Source organism: Eleutherodactylus coqui, chromosome 1 (genome assembly GCF_035609145.1).
Source record: "Eleutherodactylus coqui strain aEleCoq1 chromosome 1, aEleCoq1.hap1, whole genome shotgun sequence".
Taxonomy (NCBI): Eukaryota; Metazoa; Chordata; class Amphibia; order Anura; family Eleutherodactylidae; genus Eleutherodactylus; species Eleutherodactylus coqui.
The window spans coordinates 480,078,166-480,103,550 of record NC_089837.1 but is presented as its reverse complement, the minus strand read 5'-3'; the positions used below and the strand labels follow the sequence as shown (position 1 = coordinate 480,103,550).

The 25,385-nt window shown below is 43.5% G+C and overlaps 1 protein-coding gene across 2 annotated transcripts in view; it reads left to right on the top strand.

Moving 5' to 3' along the window:
- Positions 1-25,048, top strand: part of LOC136587016 (inactive dipeptidyl peptidase 10-like) — a 37,095-nt gene extending 12,047 nt beyond the window's left edge. The window contains exons 6-15 of one of the 2 annotated variants that reach the window (XM_066585425.1): positions 510-557; positions 5,421-5,519; positions 7,912-7,978; positions 10,430-10,624; positions 11,832-11,886; positions 14,207-14,306; positions 15,812-15,870; positions 16,197-16,269; positions 20,081-20,154; positions 24,225-25,048. In XM_066585425.1, coding sequence (XP_066441522.1) covers positions 510-557; positions 5,421-5,519; positions 7,912-7,978; positions 10,430-10,624; positions 11,832-11,886; positions 14,207-14,306; positions 15,812-15,870; positions 16,197-16,269; positions 20,081-20,154; positions 24,225-24,347 — 893 coding nt within the window. In that variant the 3' untranslated portion in view covers positions 24,348-25,048. Of the gene's footprint in view, positions 1-509; positions 558-5,420; positions 5,520-7,911; positions 7,979-10,429; positions 10,625-11,831; positions 11,887-14,206; positions 14,307-15,811; positions 15,871-16,196; positions 16,297-20,080; positions 20,155-24,224 lie in introns of those variants that run through there. The other variant, XM_066585430.1, reaches the window with a different exon arrangement.
- Positions 25,049-25,385: the final 337 nt, after the last annotated feature.

The following is a 25,385-nucleotide window of genomic DNA, read 5'->3' as shown; positions in this document are numbered from 1 at the left end:
CCTTAAGGGTTTGTTCATACCTGCATTGGAGGTTCTGTTTGGAGTCTTTGTTGCATATTTCCATTAAAACCTAGAATAGAATAGCGCTGTATGCAACACTATTTTGTCCTGGAAAATGACGGAGGGCATAACAGAATACAGATAGACCCCATTAAAGTCAATAGGGTCTGAGTTGTGCCGTATCTGGTACTTCCGGTTTTACCATTGTTTGGTCTCTATGACTGAGCTGAATAGCGAAAACAAAAGCTGCACTACAAATGATCGCTAACTATTGATTTGTATTGAGCGAATTATGACATTGGGGGTGGGTTGTTATTGGAAAGTTGGTATTCTAGATTACAAGTGTTTTTAAAGTGGTTTCTGAGTCTCTGATTTCTATGGCAGGAAGGGTAGCGATAAAAGTCTGTCTTTGGTATTTTTAGACATAAATATAATTGCATATTTGGCAATTTCACAATTTATGTATACATTTATCCTAATTAAAAAAATCTTCATTATTTGTCTAATAGGTCCTGGAATTCCTCATGTCTCCGTGCACCAAACTCACAACCCAAAAGGTAAGAGCCATAGTTGGTTCATGACAAGTTAGTCTACAAAGTTATCTGCATTAACTGGTAAAACTCCATCATTGCCTTGAGAATTCCACTGTGTGGTTGAGGTGCAGTAGAAACAGCATCAAAAACCGCACCTGAAAAACTAAACGCGATTTTACAAAAATGTCTATGTTTTTGGATGTGGTCACTGTAGAAAACCAAAACTACATTGAAAATTGGTGAGGAAATGTGCAATTTTTTCAGTGTGCTTTTTTGGTGCAATTTTTAAGACATCTTGACTGCAGAGTGTAAATACAGCCTTAGGCTGCATTCCCACGAGCGTATATCGGTTTGGTTTTCACACCGAGCCGATATACGTCGTCCTCATCTGCAAGGGGGGAGGATGGAAGAGCCAGGAGCAGGAACTGAGCTCCCGTCCCCTCTCTGCCTCCTCTCCGCCCCTCTGCACTATTTTCAATGAAAGGAGGCGGGACGGGGGCGGGGTTAAATTCCGCGAATTAGCCCCGCCCTGCCTCTCCCCATTGCAAATAGTGCAGAGGGGCGGAGAGGAGGCAGAGAGTGGGCGGGAGCTCAGTTCCTGCTCCTGGCTCTTCCATCCTCTTCCCCTGCAGATGAGGACGACGTATATCGGCTCGGCGTGAAAACCGAGCCGATATACGTTCGTGGGAATGCAGCCTTAGGCCTCGGTTTCACGACCGTTTTTTGGTCTGATCTGCTGAATGGGCTGCCTCTGATTGGTCACAGCCCTCACCAATCAGAGGCAGCTCTCACTCACCCATTCATGAATTCATGAATGGGTGAGTGAGTGCTGCCTCTGATTGGCTGAGCGCAGGGACCAATCAGAGGCAGCTCTCAGCTGTCATTCAATAGCTACACAGGAGAACTGCCGGCCGGACGCGGCTGAACTCCGGCTGCAGGAAAAAGGTGAGTATACATTTTTTTTTTATTTTTACACATTTTAGGATGATTTTCAGGGAAGGGCTTATATTTTTAAGCCCTTTCTGAAAATTCATCCCGCGCTCGCCAGCAGCCCATTTCTTTCAATGGAGCCGGCTGTATTGCCGGCTCCATTGAATTCAATGGGCGAACATCGTTCTCCTCTGCCACAGCTAGCGGGCAGTGCGGGGCGGTTTCACTGAAAACGCTGCTAGGTGCAGCTTTTTCAGCAAATCGTCGGCCCCGATCACGCGATTTGCGGATGCGCATCCGTTATGCGATCCGCAAATCACGGGAAAAAACGCCCGTGTGACCAAGGCCTTAGGGCGCATTCAGACGACCGTATATTGGCCAGGTTTTCAGCCCGGCCGATATACGGCGTCCCTCTCTGCATGGGGGGGAGGCTGGAACAGCCAGGAGCAGTGCACTGAGCTCCCACCCCCTCTCCGACCCTCGGCACTATTTGCAATGGGAGGGGCAGGGCGGAGGTAAGTTTTGGAATGTAGCTCCATCCCCACCCCACCCCTCCCATTACAAATAGTGTTGAGGGGTGGAGAGGGGGCGGGAGCTCAGAGCACTGCTCCCGGCTCTTCCACCCTCCTTCCCCTGCAGAGAGGGACGCCGTATATCAGCAGGGCATGAAAACCCAGCCAATATACGGTCGTCTGAATGCGCCCTTAGGCCAGTTTCAGACCAGCGTATAAAAACATGTCCGTAATATGAATCTGTATTATAGACACGTTTAAAAGGACATTACATCTGAATGTCATCGATATTTCATCCGTATTTACCTCCAAATTTTTATTATGTTCTATTGGGCAAATACTGTCTGTAGAAAAGATTACAAAAATGCAGGCAAATATGCCAAAAATTAAAAATTACGGTTAGAGAATAAATCCACAGCATTGGTGCACATTTTGACATGGATCGGCAGCAGACTACACCCCTTAGTGACGAAGCTTCTTTTCGTTTTTCCATTTTTGTTTTTTCCTCCCTCCTTTTAGAGAATGAAGGAGGGCATACGACTTTTTGATCGCTTGTTATTGCATTTCTTCTTGGAGAAAGGGTGACCAAAAAAAGCGCATTTCTGGCATTCTTTATTTTGTTTTGTTTTTTCTGACGATGTTCATCGTGGGGGTAAATAATGTGTTACTTTGATAGATTGGACTTTTACAGACGCAGCGATACCAAGTATGTATTTTTGTTTTATTATTTAGATTCTTTTATTATAACCTTTTTTTTTAATAATTAGTAAAATTTTATTGATCTTACTTTTCCTTTTTTTTTTTTTAGTCCCCAGAGGGGACAGCAACTTACATTGCCAAAGCATTACACCATACAGCGATCGGGCAGGCATTCAATCAAGCCACCTGATGCGCATGGCTTGATAGGCGTTTTGGCATGACAGCTCTGAGGCCTTTCAGAAGGCCCCTGGCTGCCATGACACCCGCATGGTTCCCTGCGATCTTATTGCGGGGGGGCGTACAAGACCCCCCAACATCATTCGGGGGATTTAAATGCCGTTATCAGAATTGACAGCGGCATTTAAAGGGCTAACAGCTCCAATGACCCGCACGGCTTATCGGAGCTGTTTCCACCATGTGTCAGTTGTAAGAAACAGCCAGCGCCCGCAATGTATGGAGGGAGATTGTCACACAAACTCCCTCCATACACGTCCAGCAGCTGCAGAACCTAAAAATACGATAGGCCGGTCTCTAAGGGGTTAAATCTTCTGCGAATCCACGTCAAGTTTTTAGTGCGATCCAAAATCCACAGCGCAAAATATGCTGCAGTATTTGCAACAGATTTACGCTAAGTTCTGCTACATGTAATCATGCCCTTTGGTTATGTTCACACAGCGAAATTCACTGCATAATTGTCTGCATGAATTCCGCAATCTAGAAACCGCTGCACGGCGAAATTCGTCATGTGAACTTACCTAAGGCCGGGGTCACATGGGTTGCAAACCCTGCAGAATTTCTGCTGCGAATTTTGCTATGGAAATTCCCCAGCATTTACAGTGCAAACCATTGGAAAGAGATTTCCGAAATTTCCTTCACATCCTGTGGAAATTTAGCACATCATTTCTGCAGCGTTTTTGAAAAGCGTTCCGGATTCTAAAGTCTTTTTTGCTGCAGAATTCAACCCTTGAAATACAAGGGTTAAATCTCACAGTAGATCTGCAAGAAAACCCATGGCCAAATCTGTACCATTTAAGGGCGCCTACCCACTGGCGTTGCCGATTTTCATGAGTGAAAAACGCAGCGTTTTCCGCATGTTTTCCGCGCGGTTTTCGCGGCTTTTTCGTTAATTTCCATTGACAATCATGGGTGCATTAAGAGAAAAATAAGGAGACATATGCAACTGACAGTTCCTATGTTAAAAATTGCAACGGACCGGAAAAAAAACCCCAATGGACAAGAACACATTCTATACTAATTGCTCTTCAGAAAAAAACGCAAAACGCAATTTAGCATCACAGGAAAAAAAATTGCCAGTGGGTAGGCGCCCTAAGTGTGGATTTGGCCACTGCGGATTTCCAGCATAATTGCTGCCGGATTTTATATCAGTGCTTGTAAGCCAAAACTACGAGATGGTCTAAAAAACTGTAAAGTTGCAAATATTTCCATTAGGGCTCAGTCAGACAAGCGATTTTTTTTTTCGGGTGTCTAGGTGCGCAAGAAAAAAAAGCGCTCCACAAATGTGCAAAATGCACGTGACCGAAGCTCTGTGCTTTTTTACATGTGCCCAAAATAGTGTGTGAAGGCCTTGAACAGGCACAGTTCCAGATGCCCGTTCACTGGAGCAGCTTGTAGAAGCGCATTGTTACGGCACTCTGACCCCCGAGCGCCAGGTGGGGTGCCCTGAACTTCCCGCACCCCACTGTCCCTGCCTACTTGCCTTGGCCCTGGCTAATCCCAGGCGGACAACTGGACGGCGGTCCCTGCGCTGGCTAGGGACCTGGCAACTGACAAGAGAAACTAACTGATGGGGGAACAGAGTGCCGACAGAGAGGCAGATGGAAAAGACCAACAGAACAAACAAAGCTACAGGCAGGCTGAAGGAAACTGACTGGCAACCTAGGGCTAGCTGAGAGTAGCCGCAGGCAGACTAGCTAGTAGCAGACAGAACCAGAACAGACTGAGTAAAAGGCACACTAGAAAGAGACTGACTAGCAACTAGTACTGACTGACTGAGACAGGCAGAGCTGACTAGTGGCTAACAGAACCAATAACTGGCAGTGAGCTCAGGTCACTGCCAGCCTTATAAACGAAAGACTCCGCCCCGGGGTGGAGAGTGGGAGGAGCCAGCTCCCCCACTACTGCACAAGAGGGGTGGAGGAGTGCGGGCGGCGCTCTACGGGTGGACACGCCCACGCCACCGCACACCAGCCGCTCCACGTCGCCGGTAGAGCCCCGACGTCAGGGCTCCAGGACGCCGGAGCCGACGCCGGGGTGGCGCGCGCTGACCGCGGGACCCTGCGCTGCCCTGCATGGTAACACGCAGCTGCTCCACAAAGGTCCCCTCATCACTGCACACTGTGTGACAGCACTGTCACCGTGTTCAGTGATGATGGGACTCCTCACAGGCACAAAAGAATCCCCTGTCACAGCTGTGGCAAAGGACCACGATGCTATTGAAAGCAATGGGATGAAGGCAACCCCTGCAGCGAGGATTTTTTAGGGGGTGGCATGAAATATAAGCCCTACCCCAAAAATCATCCTTAGCTGTTAAAAAAAAAAAAAAAATTCACCTAAAAGTGCTGTCCTGCTCTTCTCCCCGTCCCCGGCAGTCTTCATCTGTATTCTGGTGGCCGGGGATTGAAAGATATATACATATCACGGTAATTACTGTCATTCATGTACTTTCCACATGTGCAGGATTTCCATATATACTATACAAGGTTTCACTTCATTATAAACCTTATAGATTTCCAAATGTTGGAGGACAACCAACCACTGAACACCTCCCTTTCTGAGAAGGACATGCCGGAGACACTCTACAGGACTATTCATATTGATAACTATGGTAAGTAAGATGTCCTTTTAACCATACGTTAAGCTAATGACATCACCAACATATTTACAAACTAGCTTGTTACCCACGACTTCATCATCCGCGTGGAATTAGTATTTTTTTATCTAATCTGTGTGTTGCTGTATATTGAAACCCAAAAAGTTGAACTAGTGAAAGGAATTGCATGTCTTCTGAATGTAGAGAGTGGATAAAGCGGGTGCCAGAAATTCCTTCGATTTTATTAAGATGGCACAAGTGATTAGTAAAATGTGGCACAACTCATTAGACCATGTTAGACACTTTTCTCTTTGTTAGCCTGCTTTCACACTCGCCCAAAATTTGTGCTTTGCGAGGCGCCCAAATATAACGCAAATATGAACCCCTATTCTTTTGAATGGAGTCATATACACGAGCGATGTCCTATCGTTTCGCGTTCCTCGGAACGCATCGCCAATTGATTTCATTGGGACCTTTAATGCATTGCAATGAGTGCGATGCGAGGTTTCCCATTAAAATCAATGGGAAACACTTCACCCGTGTGTAGGAAGCTTTAGGCCGCCTGCACACGAGCGGAAATTCCGCGGCAGGATTTCCCGCGGAATTTCCGCCGCTGGAAGCCTGCATAGGATTGCGTTAATAAACGCAATCCTATGCAGATGGCCGCAATTTGGCCGCGCGAAATATCGTGCGGCAAGCTCTATTTCTGTGCGGAGCTCGCAGAGCCCCGCACAGAAATGTCACTCACCCACCGCCGGCTCCGGTCTGCGCATGCCGGCACATCAAACAGCCGGAGCCGGCGGGCGCGGGTGAGTACGCGCTGGTCCCTGTAGGCGCTCGGGTCAGGTCCGGCTGTGAGAATTCTCGCCGGCGGATCCGACCCGCCCGTCTGCAGGCGGCCTTAAGCTATGACTGATGTCCTTTACACCAATCATTTTCTAAAGAAGAATTGTGCATGTCTTTCATAAATTACGCATTTTATGACACTTCTTAGTCCACACCCTTTTTTTCTAGATATTACCTCAAAAATTGCATAAATTGTGCAAAATTTATCAAAATGCCACACATCATAAATTTGGTGTCATTTTGTAGTTAGGTTAGACACTTATCTTCCTTAACCACTCTAGGACCGGAGAGTTATTACTTTTTAACTTTTTTCGTCCCCGCCTTCCAAGAGCCATAACTTTTTCATTGTTCCACTGAAAATTTCCCGCTTGTTTTTTGTGGGACAAGTTATATTTTTGAATGGCACTATTTTATGTACCTTATAGTGTATGGAGAAACTTATAAAAATCTTTAAGTGGGGAGAAAAGAAAAAATGCAATTGTGCGATTTTTAGTGGAGTTAGTTCTTGCAACGTTCGCAGTACAGTAAAAATGTCATCTGAACTTTTTTGTATGATCAGTACAATTATGGTGCTACCTAAGTTATATAGTTGATACATTTTTTTTATTAAAACACGTATCTTTCCATCACCATATTCTGAGACCTGTAACTTTTTATTTTTTTCTTTCATTGGGCTTTGTGAGGGGTCTTATTTTGTGGAGTGAGCTTCAGTTTTTATTACTATTTTGGGGTGAACACATCTTTTTAATTACTTCTTGTTCAAATTTTTGGAAAGCAAAGATTCAAAAGAAAAAAAAATGGCAATACTTGCTTTCCATCCTTTTTTTCTTACGGCCTTTACCGTACGGAATAAATATTGTAATATTTTAATAATTTGGACTTTCACATACACTAGGATACCAAAAATATGAGGTTCTTTAATTGTTCAGGTTTTTTTAGGAAAATGGGAAGCAGGTTTTTCTTAACTTTCAATATATTTTTTTATTATTAAAAAAACTTTATTAAATCTTTTTACTTACACTTGAACTTGTGATCATTTGATTGTTTGTACTACAATATACTGCAATTCTTCAGTATTGCAGTATATAGTGATTTTTGTTGCCTTTCAAACCCTAGCAGAGCTTTATAGGCATCTATGCGTGGTAGCCCTGGGAGCATTCAAAAGGCTGTGGGCTACTATGCTAGCCCATCTGCACCCTCTGATTGGGCATCACAGCATTAGAGGGGAGGAGAAAGAGTCAGGAGGATGCTGCTGCTTCATGAAAGAAGAAAACTGGGTCAGGGGCCACACCAAATGGTTTCATGGGCCACATGTAGTTCTCAGGCTGCACAAAAAAGTGCACATTGCTAATAAATTTGACACATTCTATTACCCCTCTTAGCCATGCTCCTTTTTCTTAACATCTCATATCTCCTAAAGCAGATGTAATGAGGGTCTATAATGCCAAATACTCAACTTTTTTGGGTGCAATTTCTTGTAAATTTAGTTCAGTAAATCCCCACAACTTATATGCAGAAGGCTGCACTTTGGTGATTGAATTGTTCCTTTACTACCCTCCAGATCTTCCTGTTCGTCTGACTCTCCCACCAGGATACCAAGATTCAGAGTATCCTTTGGTTCTCTGGCTGTAAGTAACGTTGGTTATGACTAGGTTATCTTAGTTACCCAGCAATCACTTTCTATGTATTGAGTTATTATGTCTTGAGGTGTATTCAGCATAAACCATAGATGTGCCATGTACATCACCGAGGCTGAAGCTGTATTTAGACGGACAGACAAACATAAAGAACAGGACCTCATATAACTGGGTTTATGGATGTTCACCCAGACAGTTTATATGTGGTCTCGTATATGAAAGAGGAAACACACTGGTATATATAGAAACTAAGACGTCCATTGATATCTCCCACATACAGAAGTCTCTATTTACTTCACCAATCATCATTTTTATCATTATTGTCTCTAGTGGTGGTATCTTCTAAGTTATAGCCAATGCTACACTAGCTTTATTGAGCTCATCCATAAGCTGTATGTTACAGCATCAGACTATGGTTAATACTGATGCTGTTTCTATAGCCATTAGTGAAATACAGAACCATGGAGCCTTACGATACGCACTGAATAAAGCTCGGCAATGGATAGGGAGTCAGTGCGCATGCGTCACACGCCAATACCGGCAGGAAGGTATAAAAGGGGTGGCATGCTGTCTGTTGAATGGCCACTGATTGGAGCTTTGGAGACGAGCGCCCTATGACGTAAATGGCCTGACGTGATAGCTATACTTTCAGGTATGAACGCGAGAACAGGGGAGGAGACTTTTTTCACTGATAGGAGCGAGAGGGATGAGCCCTCATGGAGAATGGACGGAGTTATAGATATTTAACCCTTTCCAATCCACTGTCTGACGTCTAAAGACATTCTCATTGAAGCCTGTACAGCTCTGATGTTGGAAGACGTCCGGCAGGGTATTCTTACTGTAGATTACTGGCCACTCTGTTGTCGGGGGCCTCTCCAGCATGTCCCATACCAGAGTACAAGCTCTAGCCAGCAGACGGCTCCATTGTATAATGGCAGAAAGAGAAAGCCCCCTAGGATACCCTGAATCCAAAATTGGATTGCAAAGGCTTAAAGAACGTCTTGCTACACGTATCTCAGCATTTCATCTTGACCCCGCAGCCAAGCACCACGGCTGTGAAGTCTCTTGCTCTGATCTCATTGCACAGTAGCCTAGCTTTGCATCCTGATGAATCGTCTTGCAGCTATCCAAGCCGAAGAAACGCGCTGATGCAGTTTATTTGATGCAGTTTAGTAAATCTAGCAAGCACGAAGTTTGCTAGAGAAAAGCACTCCAATAAACTTTATATAGCGTAGCATAGAATAGGTCTAGCAAGCGCTTTTTAGTGCTCATCAAGTTTGCTAGCCATATTAATCCATCTGAGTTAGTTGATGGAGTTTTTGACAGCTGACTCTAAAAAATCTGTGCAGTTTATCAGAGAGTTAATCTAGCAGGCGCTTTTCAGCACCCACGAAGTTTGCTGGATAAATCTCTTCAATACACTTGGTCTTAGCCTAAGGAGTGTGGGCGCACATTAGGGTCTTAGAAATTGGGCTAAAAACATCTATATGCTCAAAAAAGTCCTACGAACTAATAATCTTTTGTTGTGCAAGATCTCCTCCAAATACCAAGTGAGGAACTAACACTATAGATATCTGGTAGTGCGGTCATGAAAGAACATCAGCTAATACACTGACACACAAATCTATGATATATAGATAAAGAGGTTAGTTCAATAAAGCCGGGATCTAATGCCGATGAGTCTCGGATAGAACGCGTGTAGGAAGATACGGGAAAACAGCAGTGGTGACAAGGATCTAGTGCAGCATTGGCTATAACTTAGAAGATATCACCACTAGAGAGACGATAATGATACAAATGATTATGGACAATCTCTGGTGACGTAAATAGAGACTTCTGTATGTGGGAGATATCAATGGAAGTCTTAGTTTGTATATATACCAGTGTGTTTCCTCTTTCATGTACGAGACCAAATATAAACAGTCTGGGTGAACATCCATAAACCCAGTTATATAAGGTCTAGAGATGAACGAGCAAGCTCGTTTAAGGTTGCTACTCGAGAGAGCATCGGTCTTTTCGAGTAATATGAGTGGGGGAGCGGGGGGGAGAGTGAAAAAGATCTCTGCCAGACTATTGTGCACTGAGCTGATTTCTGCAGGAAGCAGACAGCTCCGTTCTCTCTGCAGTGGCCAGGCCTGTTATTGCAGGAACAGTTTACATTCACTTCAATGGGCACTTTGCCTACAATACGAGGAACAGAGTTGTCTGCTTCCTGTAGAAATCAACTGAATGTACAACCTTATATTCACGGCAAACAGCTGATCAGCGGGGGTCCCAAGCAACGGACCCCCGAAAATCTACTATTGATGACTTATGCTGAGAATAGGCCATCAATACTTTACAAATGGACAACCCATTTAACAAAATAATCTGCTGTACTGTATATAAGGATTGATTTTCTTAATTTCCAAATCATTACATCATACATTTCCCTTCTTACAGACCAGAAGCTCCAGGCGCACAGCAAGTCACAGAGCAGTTCTCGCTTGGATGGGAGTCGGTGCTTGTGAGCTCATTCCACATAATTGTGGCACATTTTGATGGCCGGGGATCCAAAAATCAAGGACTGAATTTGCTTCATGAAACTTACCGGAAACTTGGCTCTGTCGATGTTAAGGACTATATACCTGTGGTGCAGTAGGTCTGCTTTATATAGCCACTATTAGGCCAGCCACACACATGGCGTAATCACTGCTGGCATTCCGCAATGGAAAACCCACAGCAATTACATAGGAAAGCGTCAATGGCCAAATCCTCATCTCAATGGTCTGGATTTGGCAGTGTTTTCTCTTGCGGATCTGCTGTGGGATTTAACCCTTCTACCTCCGAGGGTTGCATTCCGCAGCAGTAATCCGCAACATATATAGACATAATTCGGATTTAGAATCTGCACTTTTTCAAAAATGCTGCTTATTCATCGCAGAAAATATCTGCGCCTTATGAAGGAGATTTCTGAAATCTCCACATGGCTTGTATGTCCGTAGCAAAATCCGCTGCAGAGACTCCGCAGCGTTTATGGCTCATGTGAAGATGCCCTTAGAGTTACCGCTGTCATGGGATATTATCTTATTATAACTTGTTTCAAAGGCTAATTTATACCCAGTTAATTGCCACCAATTTGGAGCACATTTTAATATAAGGTCATGATCTCACGCACCTACGTTTTTATCTTACATTCACTGGTCCCTTTGGAACCTCATTTATTACTGTAGCTTGCACTAATGACAACTTTATATTGTTTCTCTAAACGGGCTAGCCAGGAAGTTAAATTTCTTCCAGCTGTGTTCTGACAAGGCGTCACGTGGTACTGTGGGTGGTCGGTGTTGGTGATGTCATAGGCGAGGGGCAGGCTGTCGGCGCATTATAATAATTAAGCGTGCCCCTCTTAGTATCACCATCTCCGGCTGCCCGCGAAGTACCATGTGACGCCTTGTCGGAATGCAACCAGAAGTGGCTGGGTCTGAGACAGCGGGTCCCTGTAAGAAATATAAATCCCCGGGAAGTCCCTTTAAGCCTGGTATTACCCATTTTGCCTGATAGCCAGCATTCTCAATTAATGTTCCACTTTTTATGGAACACAGAATCATAAATACACTTTTTAAAGAGGATCAGGTTAATTGAGAAAAAGCTCAACTTAGTTGTAAGTTTTTTATTTATCCCACTTCTAATCCAGTGAGAGATGTAACACACAAGGCATAGGGCAGCAGAGCCCTCGGTAAGATAGGTATCCCTTAAATGTGTATAGTAATAATCTTAGGACAAGGTGATCAATACAAGAGAAAGCCCTTTTAAGACTGTCCGCTTTATTCACTCTCGACTTAATTTAACAATCATTTTTCACCAGGCAATTGAAACAGCTGCCGTTTGTTGACCAAAATCGCATTGGAGTATATGGGAAAGTAAGTTAATCTTGTCCGTCTCCACTTTCTTCTGTGCAGCCCTTCTGTCTATGCTCTCCATTATGTCCAGCTTGTTCATCCCCACCACCCCAGAAGATGCTGGTTTTCCTATGAAAAAGTCACTGATGCGGAAAAGATCCTAAAAAGGGAATATAGCATAATGACTGGATGGAACCCCTTATAATATAACTTTTATTGTAGATTTAATTAAAATTCTATTATAAATTCAACATAAAAGGACCAAAAAACCAACAAAAAGAGAAGTGACAATAGATTTTGGCAAAATGTCAAAAAGTGCAAAAAAGAATAAAAAGGAGGAGGAAGGATGGGGACCCTGTCAATATTGCTGGGACCCTTATTTCTATTCACTAATCCTCTGAGGGTAAGTGTCAGAGAGCTAATTAACATAAACAATAGTTCCCCATATGGAGCACAGCAGTGGAATGATAAACAGCCACTGCATGTCCATAGGACAAAAGCAGTCAGGTGAGTTATGCAGGTCTCTTGGTTATTGAATTTAGGTTCATGTATCGTCAGGTTCATATATATATACGGTAGCTATTGTTATGTTTGTTTTTGTCCAACAGTAGCTTTCCAAAAAATACACCCGGCTGTGGAATAATAAATATCCACTGCCTGTAGTTGGGGCGAAAGCAATCAGATGGACTATATAGCTCTCTTACATGTCATTCTCATTTTGTGTATATATAGTTCTGTTTATTAGGTTGTTCAACGCGTTTCGTCACGAGGATTTATCAGGAACCATAAATGGTGTTTAGATACAGAACTAATCCAATGAAACCAGTGTTAGCATGATATAGATATAAGAAGCACTACAATATTAATTTCGCCAAGATGGATATAGGACCCCTATATGTGGCTTCTTCAATTATTAGATGCCAAATAGCATATGTGATAGATTGCCTATGCTGCTCTGTGTGTATATATATATATATATATGCAATATTATACTATGCATGCAAAATACATGCTATCCATACATATTAGTTAATATTCAGTTGAAGCCACCAGCTTCGCTTTATGGGGGTGTACAGAGGAAAAAGAGGGATCAGACATGTTGGATTTTAACATGCCCCAACCTTTGTTGCTTCTGCCAGATGCAACTGGAAAGAACGGAGGTGGATAGCAGTTATTGACAAAGAAAACTCATGGACACCCATGCATGTGTAAGGGGGACTTGAGACGAATAGCTGACAGATATATATATATATATGGGCACAACCAGCCATTGTCCTCCTGAATGTGTGCACATACTCCACAAGTTACAACGAGATGTATGTTACCTGTTATAATGATATCGGTTTGGCCCTTGAAGGCTGTCATTGTGTGTGGGGGTACACAGCCTAGTGATCAAAACATTCGCCCCATGGAGCACGTTTACGCCATAACATCTGAACGTCACTTCAACGCCGCCAGTTTGTAAAGAGAAAACTACTACAAAAGGATCACCTGTTCAGATACTTAAATACTTCCTGCCGGTTCGTCTAGCTGTCAAGTAATAACTTCATTGTGTTATGGCTGAGTTGTTGTTAGATCAATACCCATTGATTACTCACCATGAAGTTATAAAACATGTCTCGGTTCCCTGCAGAACTCGACTTGAGGCCTCCGTTACATTAGTTACAGCGTATTAGCAGGAGGATCAATGATGTTCTCGTTTCCTTTCTTTGAATTAAAGGAAATAAAAGTTTTCTGTATAGATGATGAATACCAGACAGCAGTGGTGTGGATTGTTTATGGCCCACTTAAAGCGCATTGATGCATAACTAGACCAGCTTGGTCGATTTTCATATACGGAAAACTTCCATAGCATGCAGTGAGATATTTTAAAGTCTCATCCACATGTATGCTATTGCAATTTGCTGCAGAAATAACCTACACAAACTGCAGGTAAAGTCTGAAACAATTCCGTTACGTTGTGGACCTTCCCTAAAAATTGTCAGAACATCAGTTTTAGGTTAAGGTCACCATATGACACCAAATCTCCCACACGGGCACACAGCAAGTACGCAATGACATGCATACTTGCTGCATGCCCCCAAACCCCATGCTCTACCTTGGCATGTATGTGCGATTAATATGCGCCTGGATAGGGCATGCTGCTTTTTTTTTTTTTGCTCAAGTAATACATATGAAAAAAAAACGCAAGTGAGTGGCCCAATAGAAATCAACAGGCGATTGGCATTGCATGTCGCATTTAAGAAAATTGCGCGCGACTCACAATGACAATACGCCTGTATGAGGGCAGCCTTGGAATGTTCAAAAGGCAAATGAATTAATTAATCTTTGTTTTTTTAAGGCTTATGGTGGGTTTTTGGCTCTCAAGCTGCTATCACTGTCTGACGAGCTGTTTGTGTGTGGTGTAGCGGTTGCTCCGATCACAAGTTTCCACTTACACTGTGAGTATCTATTGAGCAATACTGACAAATAAGGGCTAAATACACCTTTTATGCAGCACCTGTCGTTGTTTTTTTCAAAAGCAAATACTTTTTTGCATGTTATTCTACAACTAAATACATTAAAAGGGTTTAAAGGGACTAAAAAATGCAAGAGTAGGGAAAGGTGTTAAATAGAGTTGAGCAAACGTACTCTGGCAAGCTTGATGCTCGTTCGAGTATTAGCGTACTCGATGGTGCTCATTACTCGAACGAGCATCAAATCATCTTCGACCCCGCTCCAGTTTTTGGCTCCTCCCTACTGTGACGTGCCTGTTTTGGCCCCTCCCCGCCACGACACAGCACGCGTCATTGGCAAATTTTTTTGTCTGGCAGGAGGGGGAGAGAGAGCGGGGGGGGGGGAATGGGGTGAGGGAGGGAGGGGGAATGGGGTGAGGAGGGGAGAGGGGGAGAGGATGAACCAAAAAAAAAAAAAAAGCTCGGGACCCGGCGTCCCACATACAAAAATGCTCAAGTCTCCCATTGTAGTCAATGAGGTTCGTTACTCTAGTAGAGCTCTTGAATTTTATGAAAAGCTCGACTCGAATAACGCGGACCCGAGCATTTGGGTGCTCGCTCATCTCTAGTGTAAAATAAAAAATATGGCATAATCAGCTTTTGAATTGGTCTCCCCTATCCAGCACAGGAGTCCCAATCCTAGAAGAAGCTGGCAGTGGTCATTGTGCATGTGACAACTCAGGCAATCACAGGCTTTGGCAATTTTGCCATGAACGGCACAGATTCTTCTGGGAAAACAGCATTTTTTTCTACTGTCACAGAACCACTTTAAAGATAAAGTAACAAGTTGCTGTTAAGGCATCTTTATATTTTGAGAGTTATAGAAAAAACAACAATTGCGCCATTTTTAAAAAATCTCCTGTGATATTAGGGGACTTGCTCGGGACCGCCATCTTTTCTCTATTAAATGGGAACTGCGCCTGCAATACCAACCCAGGTCACTGCACTATGGTCAAAGCAATCTGCTTCCTGTGCTGTCCATAGTGACTGCGGCACCAATAATCAGCTGATTAGTGGGTATTCCAAGTGAAGGACCACCGACGATCATCTACTGATGACGTGTCCTGTGAACAGGTCATCAATAGAAAAGAAGCTAGAAAAAAAAAGCTCGGCACCCGGCGTCCCACATGCAAAAATGTTCGAGTCTCCAATTGTAGTCAATGGGGTTCGTTACTCGAGTAGAGCTCTCGAATTTTACGAAAAGCTTGACTCGAATAACGCGGAGCATTTGGGTGCTCACTCATCTCTAGTGCAAACCCAATCATTACGTATGGAAGCCATCTTTATGTCTTTGAGTTCCACAATGTATTAGTCCTACATAACTGATATGTAATAATCCCAGCGAAGAGGAGTTGAGTATGTTTATTGCAGCTCCATTCTAACTCAATACAGTTTACGGAAACGCGTGACTCTGAATTAATGATATCATTATTTTACTTTTTATGGTGCAGCGGCGGTACTTTCGGAGCGTTACCTGGGAATGCCATCGCAGGAGGGTTCAGCTTACATGGTATGATTTTTTATATTAAGAACATGTGTACAAAATTGCTTTGAAAAAATGTTTTCTTGATATTTTTGATTATAAATCAACTTCAACGGGGCACTAAAAGGGGTTGTCCAGGGTTAGAAAAACATGGCTAATTTCTTCCAAAAACACTACCACTCCTGTCCATGGGTTGTGTCTAGTAGTTGTGTCTAGTGAAATGAATGGGTCTGAGCTGCAATACCAGAAAACATCTTTTGGACAGGGATGGTGCTGTTTTTAGACAACCCCTTTAATAACCAGCTTCATGCAGGTATCCATCCTCCTCTGTTTTCTTGTATCTGACTTCCTAGGTGGCCTCTGTATTGAATAGCATCCAGAGGCTACGGGACAAGCGACTTCTATTGGTCCATGGCACTGCAGATGGTGAGACAACCTCCCTGGAATGAACAGGTGCATGTTAGTCCACTTCATTTAAAATGCATTATAATACAGTACATAGCATGTGTTTCTTGTAGAAAAGGAATGCCCGCACATTGGGGGTAATTAATAAGTGGCACAGAGGCCCATCAGCATCTCATATTGAACAGTCCGGTGTATATCTATATGGCTGCTGCGGGGTACGGCACATTTGTCCTTGCAGTATATAACGCCTCTGGTATGCATGATGGATGGCAGAAGCCTGTAAGAAAGGCTAATGTAGAATGCTTCAAAGCTAAACATTATATTGTATAAAGAATGCATGTGCTTTACGGTCTGAAGAATAAGAAGCACTGGGAGCAAACGATGTGTCACTTAGGTACCTACTAGTTTAGTGTTGAGCATATAGGAGGGCTTGAAGTCAGCAATTTCCGATAATCCTATTGAAATGAATGGAGCAGAAGCGTGCATGTGAGGCCGCCACGCCATTCAGGGAACTCCAGAACCCTCTTTCTGGTGAATTAGACTAAAATCAATCAGATTTCACCTATGCAGTTAATGGGTGAAAACTTGAAAAAACATCAACTTACCTGGAAACCCCTTTAAAGTGAACATATCCCCAGGTTTAACCATTCTAAACAGTCTGCAGCACTATAATTAGGTGTATTCCCAAGATTGACATTTATCACCTATCCATAGGATAGGTGATAAAAGTGTGATTGGTGGGGGTGGCACTGCCGAGACCCCCACTGATCCCTGTCCCACTCTTTTTCCTACTGTGGGCTCACTCCTCACAGTGATGTGGAGACTGAATAGAGAGCCAGATGAACATACACGGTGCTGCTCCATTCACTTGAGTGGAGCCTACGGAAATAGCCAAGTAGAAGTGCTCAGTTTTCTCCGGTAGTCCCACTGCAGATGAATGGAGCAGCACCGTGCATGCTCGACTCCTTCCAATCTCCTCCTCACTGCAGGGGGTACAGTGAGCCTGAATTGAGGTGGAAGGAGGACACAGGACTCAGTGGGGATCTCAGCCGTGAGACATCCACCGATCGGACTTTTATCACCTATTCTATGAATGAATTGTGTCCTGTTCAGCTTGGATCATTTACCATCTAGATCAAGCTACGTCTTTAGGTTCCAACGTGGGGCCGTCCCTATTGGGACAATTACCCCGCTTGCAGGCATGATTCATAGGGTACGTTGTCTTGTTAGAGTAGGGACCCACGAATCAATGAGGAACGTTGTCACTAGCTCGTGGGCTTAAGTATATTGGCCAAAATACAAACCAATACCTCTTACATACTATAGCAATTCTATCTGTTTATGCATACAGATATGCTAGGTAAGTGTTTTGGGTATGTGTCAGTCATTGGGTTATGTCTGCCTGTGAGTCCCGTCTTAGTTCTTGAGTGCATGTAAGAACTAGACATAACATATGCCCATATACCCATGTGACATTACTGATCTCAGTGGTCTCATACCATATACCGCTAAAGCCAGCAATTGGCTGCAGTGGTCACATGGGTATATGAGCAGATAACGAAACAAAAGTGACTGGGGAGCCCTTGTGCTGCAGCAGAGGATTTCATATATAATTGATATTTTGTTATTTTATGCCATTCCCTCCTTTTGGCCAGTTTTAGTTTATCTCAGAAAAGCCTTTAAAAAACTTTCCAGTAATTTTCCAACTATTCAGGTTAAACTTTTGGGGCTATAACCATAAGGCTTTGCCCTTGAACCTCTTTTGGGTATATTAGCCTTTTGCCAGTCCATTTGTACCTTACCTGTAGGTAGAGAATCCTTAAAGGAGAAATAATCCTGCCTCTACCAGCAAAAACATTTCCAGTCTATATTAGAATAATTAACAATTCCCTAAAATGATTGCGCCTAACTTTTTGTACACCCTGTTCTATTTTACTACATTGTGCAGCCCCAGACACTGATCTTAGCAAAACATGGCATCTTGCTTCCAAAACTAGTAACGCTCTTGTCCGTGGGCTGTATATAGAATTGGATTTCAAGTAAGTGGGCTAACCTACAATACTAAAACCACCATGGACAAGAGTAGTGCTATTTTTTCTAATCTCATACAGCCCCTTCCTGTTGAGGCATGAGGGGTGAGATGTCAAATATCGCCATTCTCACTCACTTTTGGGTAAAGCAATAGCAATCACCTGGTTAAAAACACGCTTCGTTGATCAATTGTTCTGCGTGGGATGGGGGCTCAACGCGATGAAATTCCAGTATATAGAATTAGGTACACGGAAGGGGCACTAAATCCGTTTTGTAAGAAGTAGATGTTAAAGCTTCATCATGAAATTCCGCGCTTACCTATATGAATTGCTTCTGGCATACAGCTGAGTGATGGAAACAAACTGATGGCATAAAAATACGAGGGAGTCCAAATCCCAAGTATCTCAATTCCCAAGAGCCTCAGCTGCTCTGCAGAAACTAATAATGTGATGTTGATGATATGTCTGTGTGGAATACAAAGTGTTTGCATAGAAGAGATTCTGCATTATGACATTTTTATCAGATTGCCTGAGTATAATCTGCGATGCATTTTGCATATTGCTGCATGCCTACTCTTGTCATTGAGCCAAAGAGAGATGCATTTCGGAATAGCAGCGTGACAAATATTTCATCTCACGATAAATAGTAAAACATGAGAATGTAAATTTCAGTCCTGTTTTAAGGTACATCTTGGTACCATAAATTGAATGCTACATTTGAGAATAGTTAACTAGGACTGCATGCAGACAGAAATGTATTCCGTCTATAATATTGTACTACCATATGATATGAATTAATATTTAAAAGGACCACTCCGGTGATTTTCCTTTTCTTCATTCATTATACAGCTATGCCCCGAGTATATATAAGTTTAGCTAGTGCTACCTTTCTATGTGAAACTCCTGGCTTCTTTCTCCCCAGATGGTCATGTGACCTTAATTCTGACCAGCTCAAATTTACTTGGGGTTATGCTGTCTGAAACTAGACAGGTTTTCAGTCTGTGTTATGCTATTACATCAATCCTGCTGCCTAGAGGGGGATATAGACACTCCTATCTCAGTTACTGATGTTAATCACACAGCTCCTGTCACACAGTTATAATAGAGGACATCACAGCTCATCCTCCTCACTCTATACTTATGAACTGCGGCTTATTTAGGTGAATATAGAAGGTAGTGATAGTTAAACTGTTCCTACAGTGGGCAGAAATAATAATAACCTGTAGCTAATTCTGTGCTGATGCATCATGGGATAGATTTGAAAATGAAAGTTAAAAATCACAGCATCAAGATGAATCCTGATCAGCATCAGACAAGGGGCTGCATGGCAGGAAAGTGGAGACTTCTAGAGCATGATAGGCGATTAGAAGAGGGGGGCAGAGATGTCAAAATGTGTTTTCGCCGGAGTGTCCCTCTAAATATATATGTAAACAATGTATATGCACACTAGAGGATAAACACTCATCACAACAGTCTATAGGGCTGCCGATCCACTGATTACTGTATTTGGGTAATTGACAAATCACACTTTTTGGTCTTTCCTACTGGTTATTAGTAATCTATGCATGGAAAGGCTTGTGGTGTTTACCTGAACCCAATTCAGAATATGATCCCTCAGGGTTATTGGTTTTCAATAGGAATTGACCACGGAGCTGGAATTATTATATTTATATGTCATTGATTTAAACAGTTTCTGCTCCTCCCTGTTTGGAAATTGTAATTTTTATTATAGAGTCTGTTCTCCGTTTTGGTTACTAACTGTCTGTTTCCTTCTATATCTGTATAATTTGTTCAATCAAAAGCCAACGTGCACTTCCAACATACAGCGGAGCTCCTCAACCGTCTGATCCAGGCTGGGTCCAATGTCACCAGCAGGGTAAGCCGACAACCTAGGCCAACTGAACCCTATGGAGACGGTTCAACAAATGTCTGCAAAAAGAATTCTAAAATGCAGAAATATGTGCTTGTTTTTAGCATTAAAAATCTAAACACTGAAGTAAATATAGAACCTACATAACATAGTATGTAGACCCCCGCAACCTCCTCTCTCCCCACCCCCTACTCCTACTGTTCTCCCCTTTGTGAGATGTTTGTAAGTCATCCCTACATGTCCTGTCCTTCAGCAAATGCACATGAGAGCACGCACTAGCAGAAGCCCACGACTACAGGTGAAGCAATCGCTCACTGGACACAACCTCGCATGGAGACATAAAACCACCCGGGGACCGTCTATCTTTATGCACTCCACCCCTCTGCTGCTGCTCTACCCTTACTCTATCTAGCCAACGGTTTCACACATGACAGCCTGGCAAAGAACACTGGCCAAACCAGACCCAGTAGCGAGAGAATGACTGTTCTGACTGTACTCGCTGTTCTCAGGGCGCAGGAACAATCTAAAACTCCACACTACACATAACAGCCGAGACAGGACTATGTAAAGGATGTCCAAGTTATGTTCAGACAAAAAGTTTGAAAGATGTTTAATGAAAATGCCATACTTTTTCGTTACTATGTCAATGTAATTGCAAATGAAAATTGAAAGTGAGAAAATAAAGAATTAAAAAAAAAAACAAAAACATAGTATGTAGAGATGAGCGAGCATCTCTACATACTATGTTTTAGAGTAATTGCATTCTCGGTGGGGCGGCGGGGGATCGTGGGGGAGAGAGTGAGAGAGATCTCTCTCTCCCCCCCCCCACCCCCCCCCCCCCCCCTGAGCACGCTTGGACAAGAATGCAGTTACTCGAGAAGAGCGAGGCTCGCTCGAGTAACTGACTTATCCGAGCGTGCTCGCTCATCTCTAATAGTATGTTAAGCCGAAAAAAGACTTATGTTCATCCAGTTCAGTCTATTTCCCTCTGTCCCCCCACAGTTGATCCAGAAAAAGACAAAAAATACCCAAATGAGGTAGAAGCCAATTTTCCCCATTTAAGGGTAAAAAAAAATCATTCCTGACTCCAATTGAGAACTATAAATACCAATGTCTAGTGGGTTTGTATTCTGCATATAAAAACAAATGCTCATATGAAATTGGTCTTAGGTCAGTTTCACATGGCTATAATTTAGATGCAACACCCACCGCCCCAATAGTTCTATTGTACAAGACTATATTAGATTCTATGGCCATCGTTGGGTTCAGTAGTACCACAAGGAGGTTGCCGCTGTATTACAACAATGTGAATCCAACCTACTTTATTAGCTGGTCGTCTTTTGTGATGACAATGCTGTAACAAAACAATTTTGTCTGTATAACGACGATTCTAAAGGCTATGTACACTGTGCCGGGGTTAGCTCAGGATCGCCTTTGCTGGGGATAAAGGACACGTTCCTTCTCACCAAAAGTTGAAATCAGCAGTCAGGAATATATTTAAAACTGATACTCAGCCAGGCTGCTAATAGAACAATACAGTTGCTTTGCATAAGCAAACAACTGTAGAGTTCTCTGTGCTTACAGACTGTCAGACTGTACCCCGCTGTGAATTCACAGCAGGACACAAGCACAGAGAATACTATCAGTGCAGCCAGCTGATAATAGCCTGCCCCGCTGAGAGCAAGCTAGAATTCAGCGATCAGTGACTCATGCACGAAAACTGCACGATGTCAGTGCAAGATTCTTTTGAGCGAAATTTGAGTGATTCTAGTTGGGTCTAAATCAGCCTTAACTTTCCGAATACACTTCATTGAAAATGTCCTGAACCCAAAGAGAACTTAAACTGAACCATGGAGAGCAATGCATTATTTTTGCTCTCAGTTTGGGTTCAGTTTGACCCCATTGCGTTTGCTTTCAGTTTTTTGCAGTGAAAAACAAGTGCAGCGTTATTGTTCCCGTAACAATAGAAATAGAAAGTGAATGGAAAGCACCTCTCCGTTTTGTTTTTTGCATTAAAGTCATTGACAGAAGAAACTGAAGGGTTTATGTCTGCCTTCATTGTTGAAAGGATCCTTTTTATCAGTACACTGCAAAGCAAAATAATAGGTGATCAGAGAGAGAGAGGGAGGTGAGGGGGAAGAGGAGGGGAAAGGAGAAGAGGAGGGGGAGGGAGAAGAGGAGCGGGAGGGAGAAGAGGAGGGGGAGGGAGAAGAGGAGCGGGAGGGAGAAGAGGAGCGGGAGGGAGAACCCCAGCCACCACCCACCAGCCAGGAGTGTGTATTGTCTGCATTGTGCTGGCTTGGATGAAGAGCTCTGGCAGACCTCCCAGAGTGAAACTTGTGGAGTGTGCAATGACCTGCATAGCCAATAATCAGCTACTCCAACCCAAAAAAGGTATTTGCAGTTCTGCTTCAGTTTGTAATTGGTCCACATTCAGTTAAAAATGGATTAGTTAAACGCAGGTGTGAAACCACTCTTAGACCTAGTGCCCATGGCCGTGACGGGCTCCGCAAGCGGAATTCCGCAGTGGAGTCCGTCACGGCGCCCTCCGCCCCCCAAAGACCCCATACTTACCTCCGGATCCGCCGCCCGACGTCCCGCATGCCGCTTCGGCGCGCATGCACAATAGAGCACATGACGCGCCAGCCGCGTCATATGACATGCCCACACTGTCATATGACGCGGCTGGCAGTAGGCGGGGAAGCATTTCCACGCTATCTTCCGCTGTGCTACAGCGGAAGATAGCGTGACGGACGGCTTCCATTGACTGCAATGGAAACCGTCCACGGGTGAGGACGGGAGATTTCACGGTGTGGAATTACACGGTGGAATTCCACACCCAGAGCATTGGGCTATTAGGTTCAATAGAACCTAATAGCTGCGGGGCAACACGGCGGTAATCCGCCCGTGGGAATTAGCCCTAAGGGTTTTTACCCACTTCTTCATAACGCTGCGATACCGCTGCGATTTTTTTCAATGGGACTTTCTAATGTTAAAATCGCATCGTACAAAAATCGCAAGTTTGTGCTATTTGCGATTTTTCTGTGATGCGATTTTAACATTAGAAAGTCCCATTGAAAAAAACGCAGCGGTATCGCAGCGTTATGAAGAACGCTAGTGGGTAAAAGCCCTAAGTCTTAGTTTACACTGAAATTATGACCCATTTTATAGGACCATCCCAATAACCTACTACTGAACCTACTGCACTTACTTTTAACATTACATTCTGGTTCTGTCACAAATTTCCATCTTATATGAACAAAACTGCATACGGATGGAAATTAGGATGAAATCATGATGGAATCCTAAGGTTTTGGGCTATTTCAGATGGCCGTATATCGGCTCGATTTTCACGCCGAGCCGATATACGGTATCCTTGTCTGCAGGGGGAGGAGGATGCAAGAGCTAGAAGCAGGAACTGAGCTCCCGCCCCCTCTCCACTATTTGCAATAGGAGGGGGTGATATGGAGGCGGAGCTAAGTACTGGCGCTTAGCTCCGCCCCATCCCGCCCCTACCATTGCAAATAGTGGCAAGGGGCAGTAGCTCAGTTCCTGCTCCTGGCTCTTCCATCCCCCCCCCCCTGCAGACAAGGACACCGTATATCGGCTCGGCGTGAAAACCGAGCTGATATACGGTAGTCTAAATAAGCACTTAATACGTGGGACGGTGACCTCTGGTCACCATTTCACATAATTCCCGTCCCTTTCAGTCTTTTTAGCTGGGTAGAAGCGCATCGAGGATGGAAACTCGGAACGGACCGAGAGCTGGACAGAAAAACGTAATGTGAAAAAAGCCTTACTACTTTTGTTGAGCAGAAATCTGACAATAAATAGTTTGAGAGTCACTAGATGAGTGCGGTTGGGCTGCTATAACTTCATGTACAAGCCGAAGTACAGTGGGAGTTTGTTTTACTACTTCAGAATTTCCTTGTTGACTTTTGCCCCATGGCAGTGTCAGATAACTTCTCTACATGAGAAATTTTTAAAGTGTGACCTGTTGGGGTTGGTGACTAGAGAAACACTGATGTAAACCTAATTGTATTTGAATAAAAGTAATTATGTCATCCGTCTCTCAGATTTATCCTGATGAGGACCATTTCTTCCTATCGAAGGGAAGCCAACAGCACCTGACTCAATCAATAGTGTCCTATCTGCAGAGCTGCCTTCATAGTGGGGGCATCAGACACAGAGAGCAGTGAGTCGGGACCCTGTGAGACTCACACAGAGCACAAGACGTTGATGGTCTACAAGAAGCCAGAACGAACATTGATAGACATTTCTGCTGGAAACCTTGGAAGCTCAATCATCTGAACATTTAAGAATGAACTTTTGACTTGATCATTGGTGGTGGATATCATCACTTATCACATGAGTCCTGATTAAATAATTGCTAAAACTACATAGAGGCCACAACCTTGAACACATAACCATACATAAAGCATTACATCATGTATATCATTCATGCAACCTTCATGTTGCTTCTAACAAAAGTTGGCCATGCACATCATAAGATTGTGACATTCAGCCTACAGCTATCGCCCATGAACAACGAAGCATGCTTGCTTGTATTAAGGGGGTTTCCAGCTGTAAAGTATTGACGGCCTATGTTTAGGATAGGTCATCAATAGTAAATCAGTGAGGGCCGCAGCAATCAGCTGTCTGCCGAGTCAATGCACTACTAACCAGCACTTATTTCTGCTGGAAGCAGACAGCTCCAGTCTCACAACGGTGGCCTGATGTGTAATAGCAAGCTAGGCCACCACTGTGGGAACAGAGCAGATCAAGTCTTGGCACAAGCGCACCAGTTCTTTTTCATTTTATACACATATGTATTTCTGCATGTAAAGCAAGCGGTCCATAAACTGTACATTTAATTTGCACTGATGAAACCTGTAATAAATTAAAGCCATATCTTGTACAAAGTCCCGTCTATATGCTGTTGTAACTTTCCAGACTTGCCAATTGCAGAGGTTTTCAGTAATTAGAAAGGTAGACTTACGTTGAGATTACAGATGAGCGAGTATACTCGCTAAGGCACATTACTCGAGCGAGTAGTGCCTTAGCCGAGTATCTCCCCGCTCGTCTCTAAAGATTCGGGGGGCGGGGGAGAGTGGGGACACTTGACTTTTAGCTCTGGAGGCCTCCCATTATTCTTAATCATCTTTGAGATGTTTCTATATCTTCATTGGAGTGACTTGTGCTAAAGTCAGTTAATTAGACATAATTAAAAAAAAAAA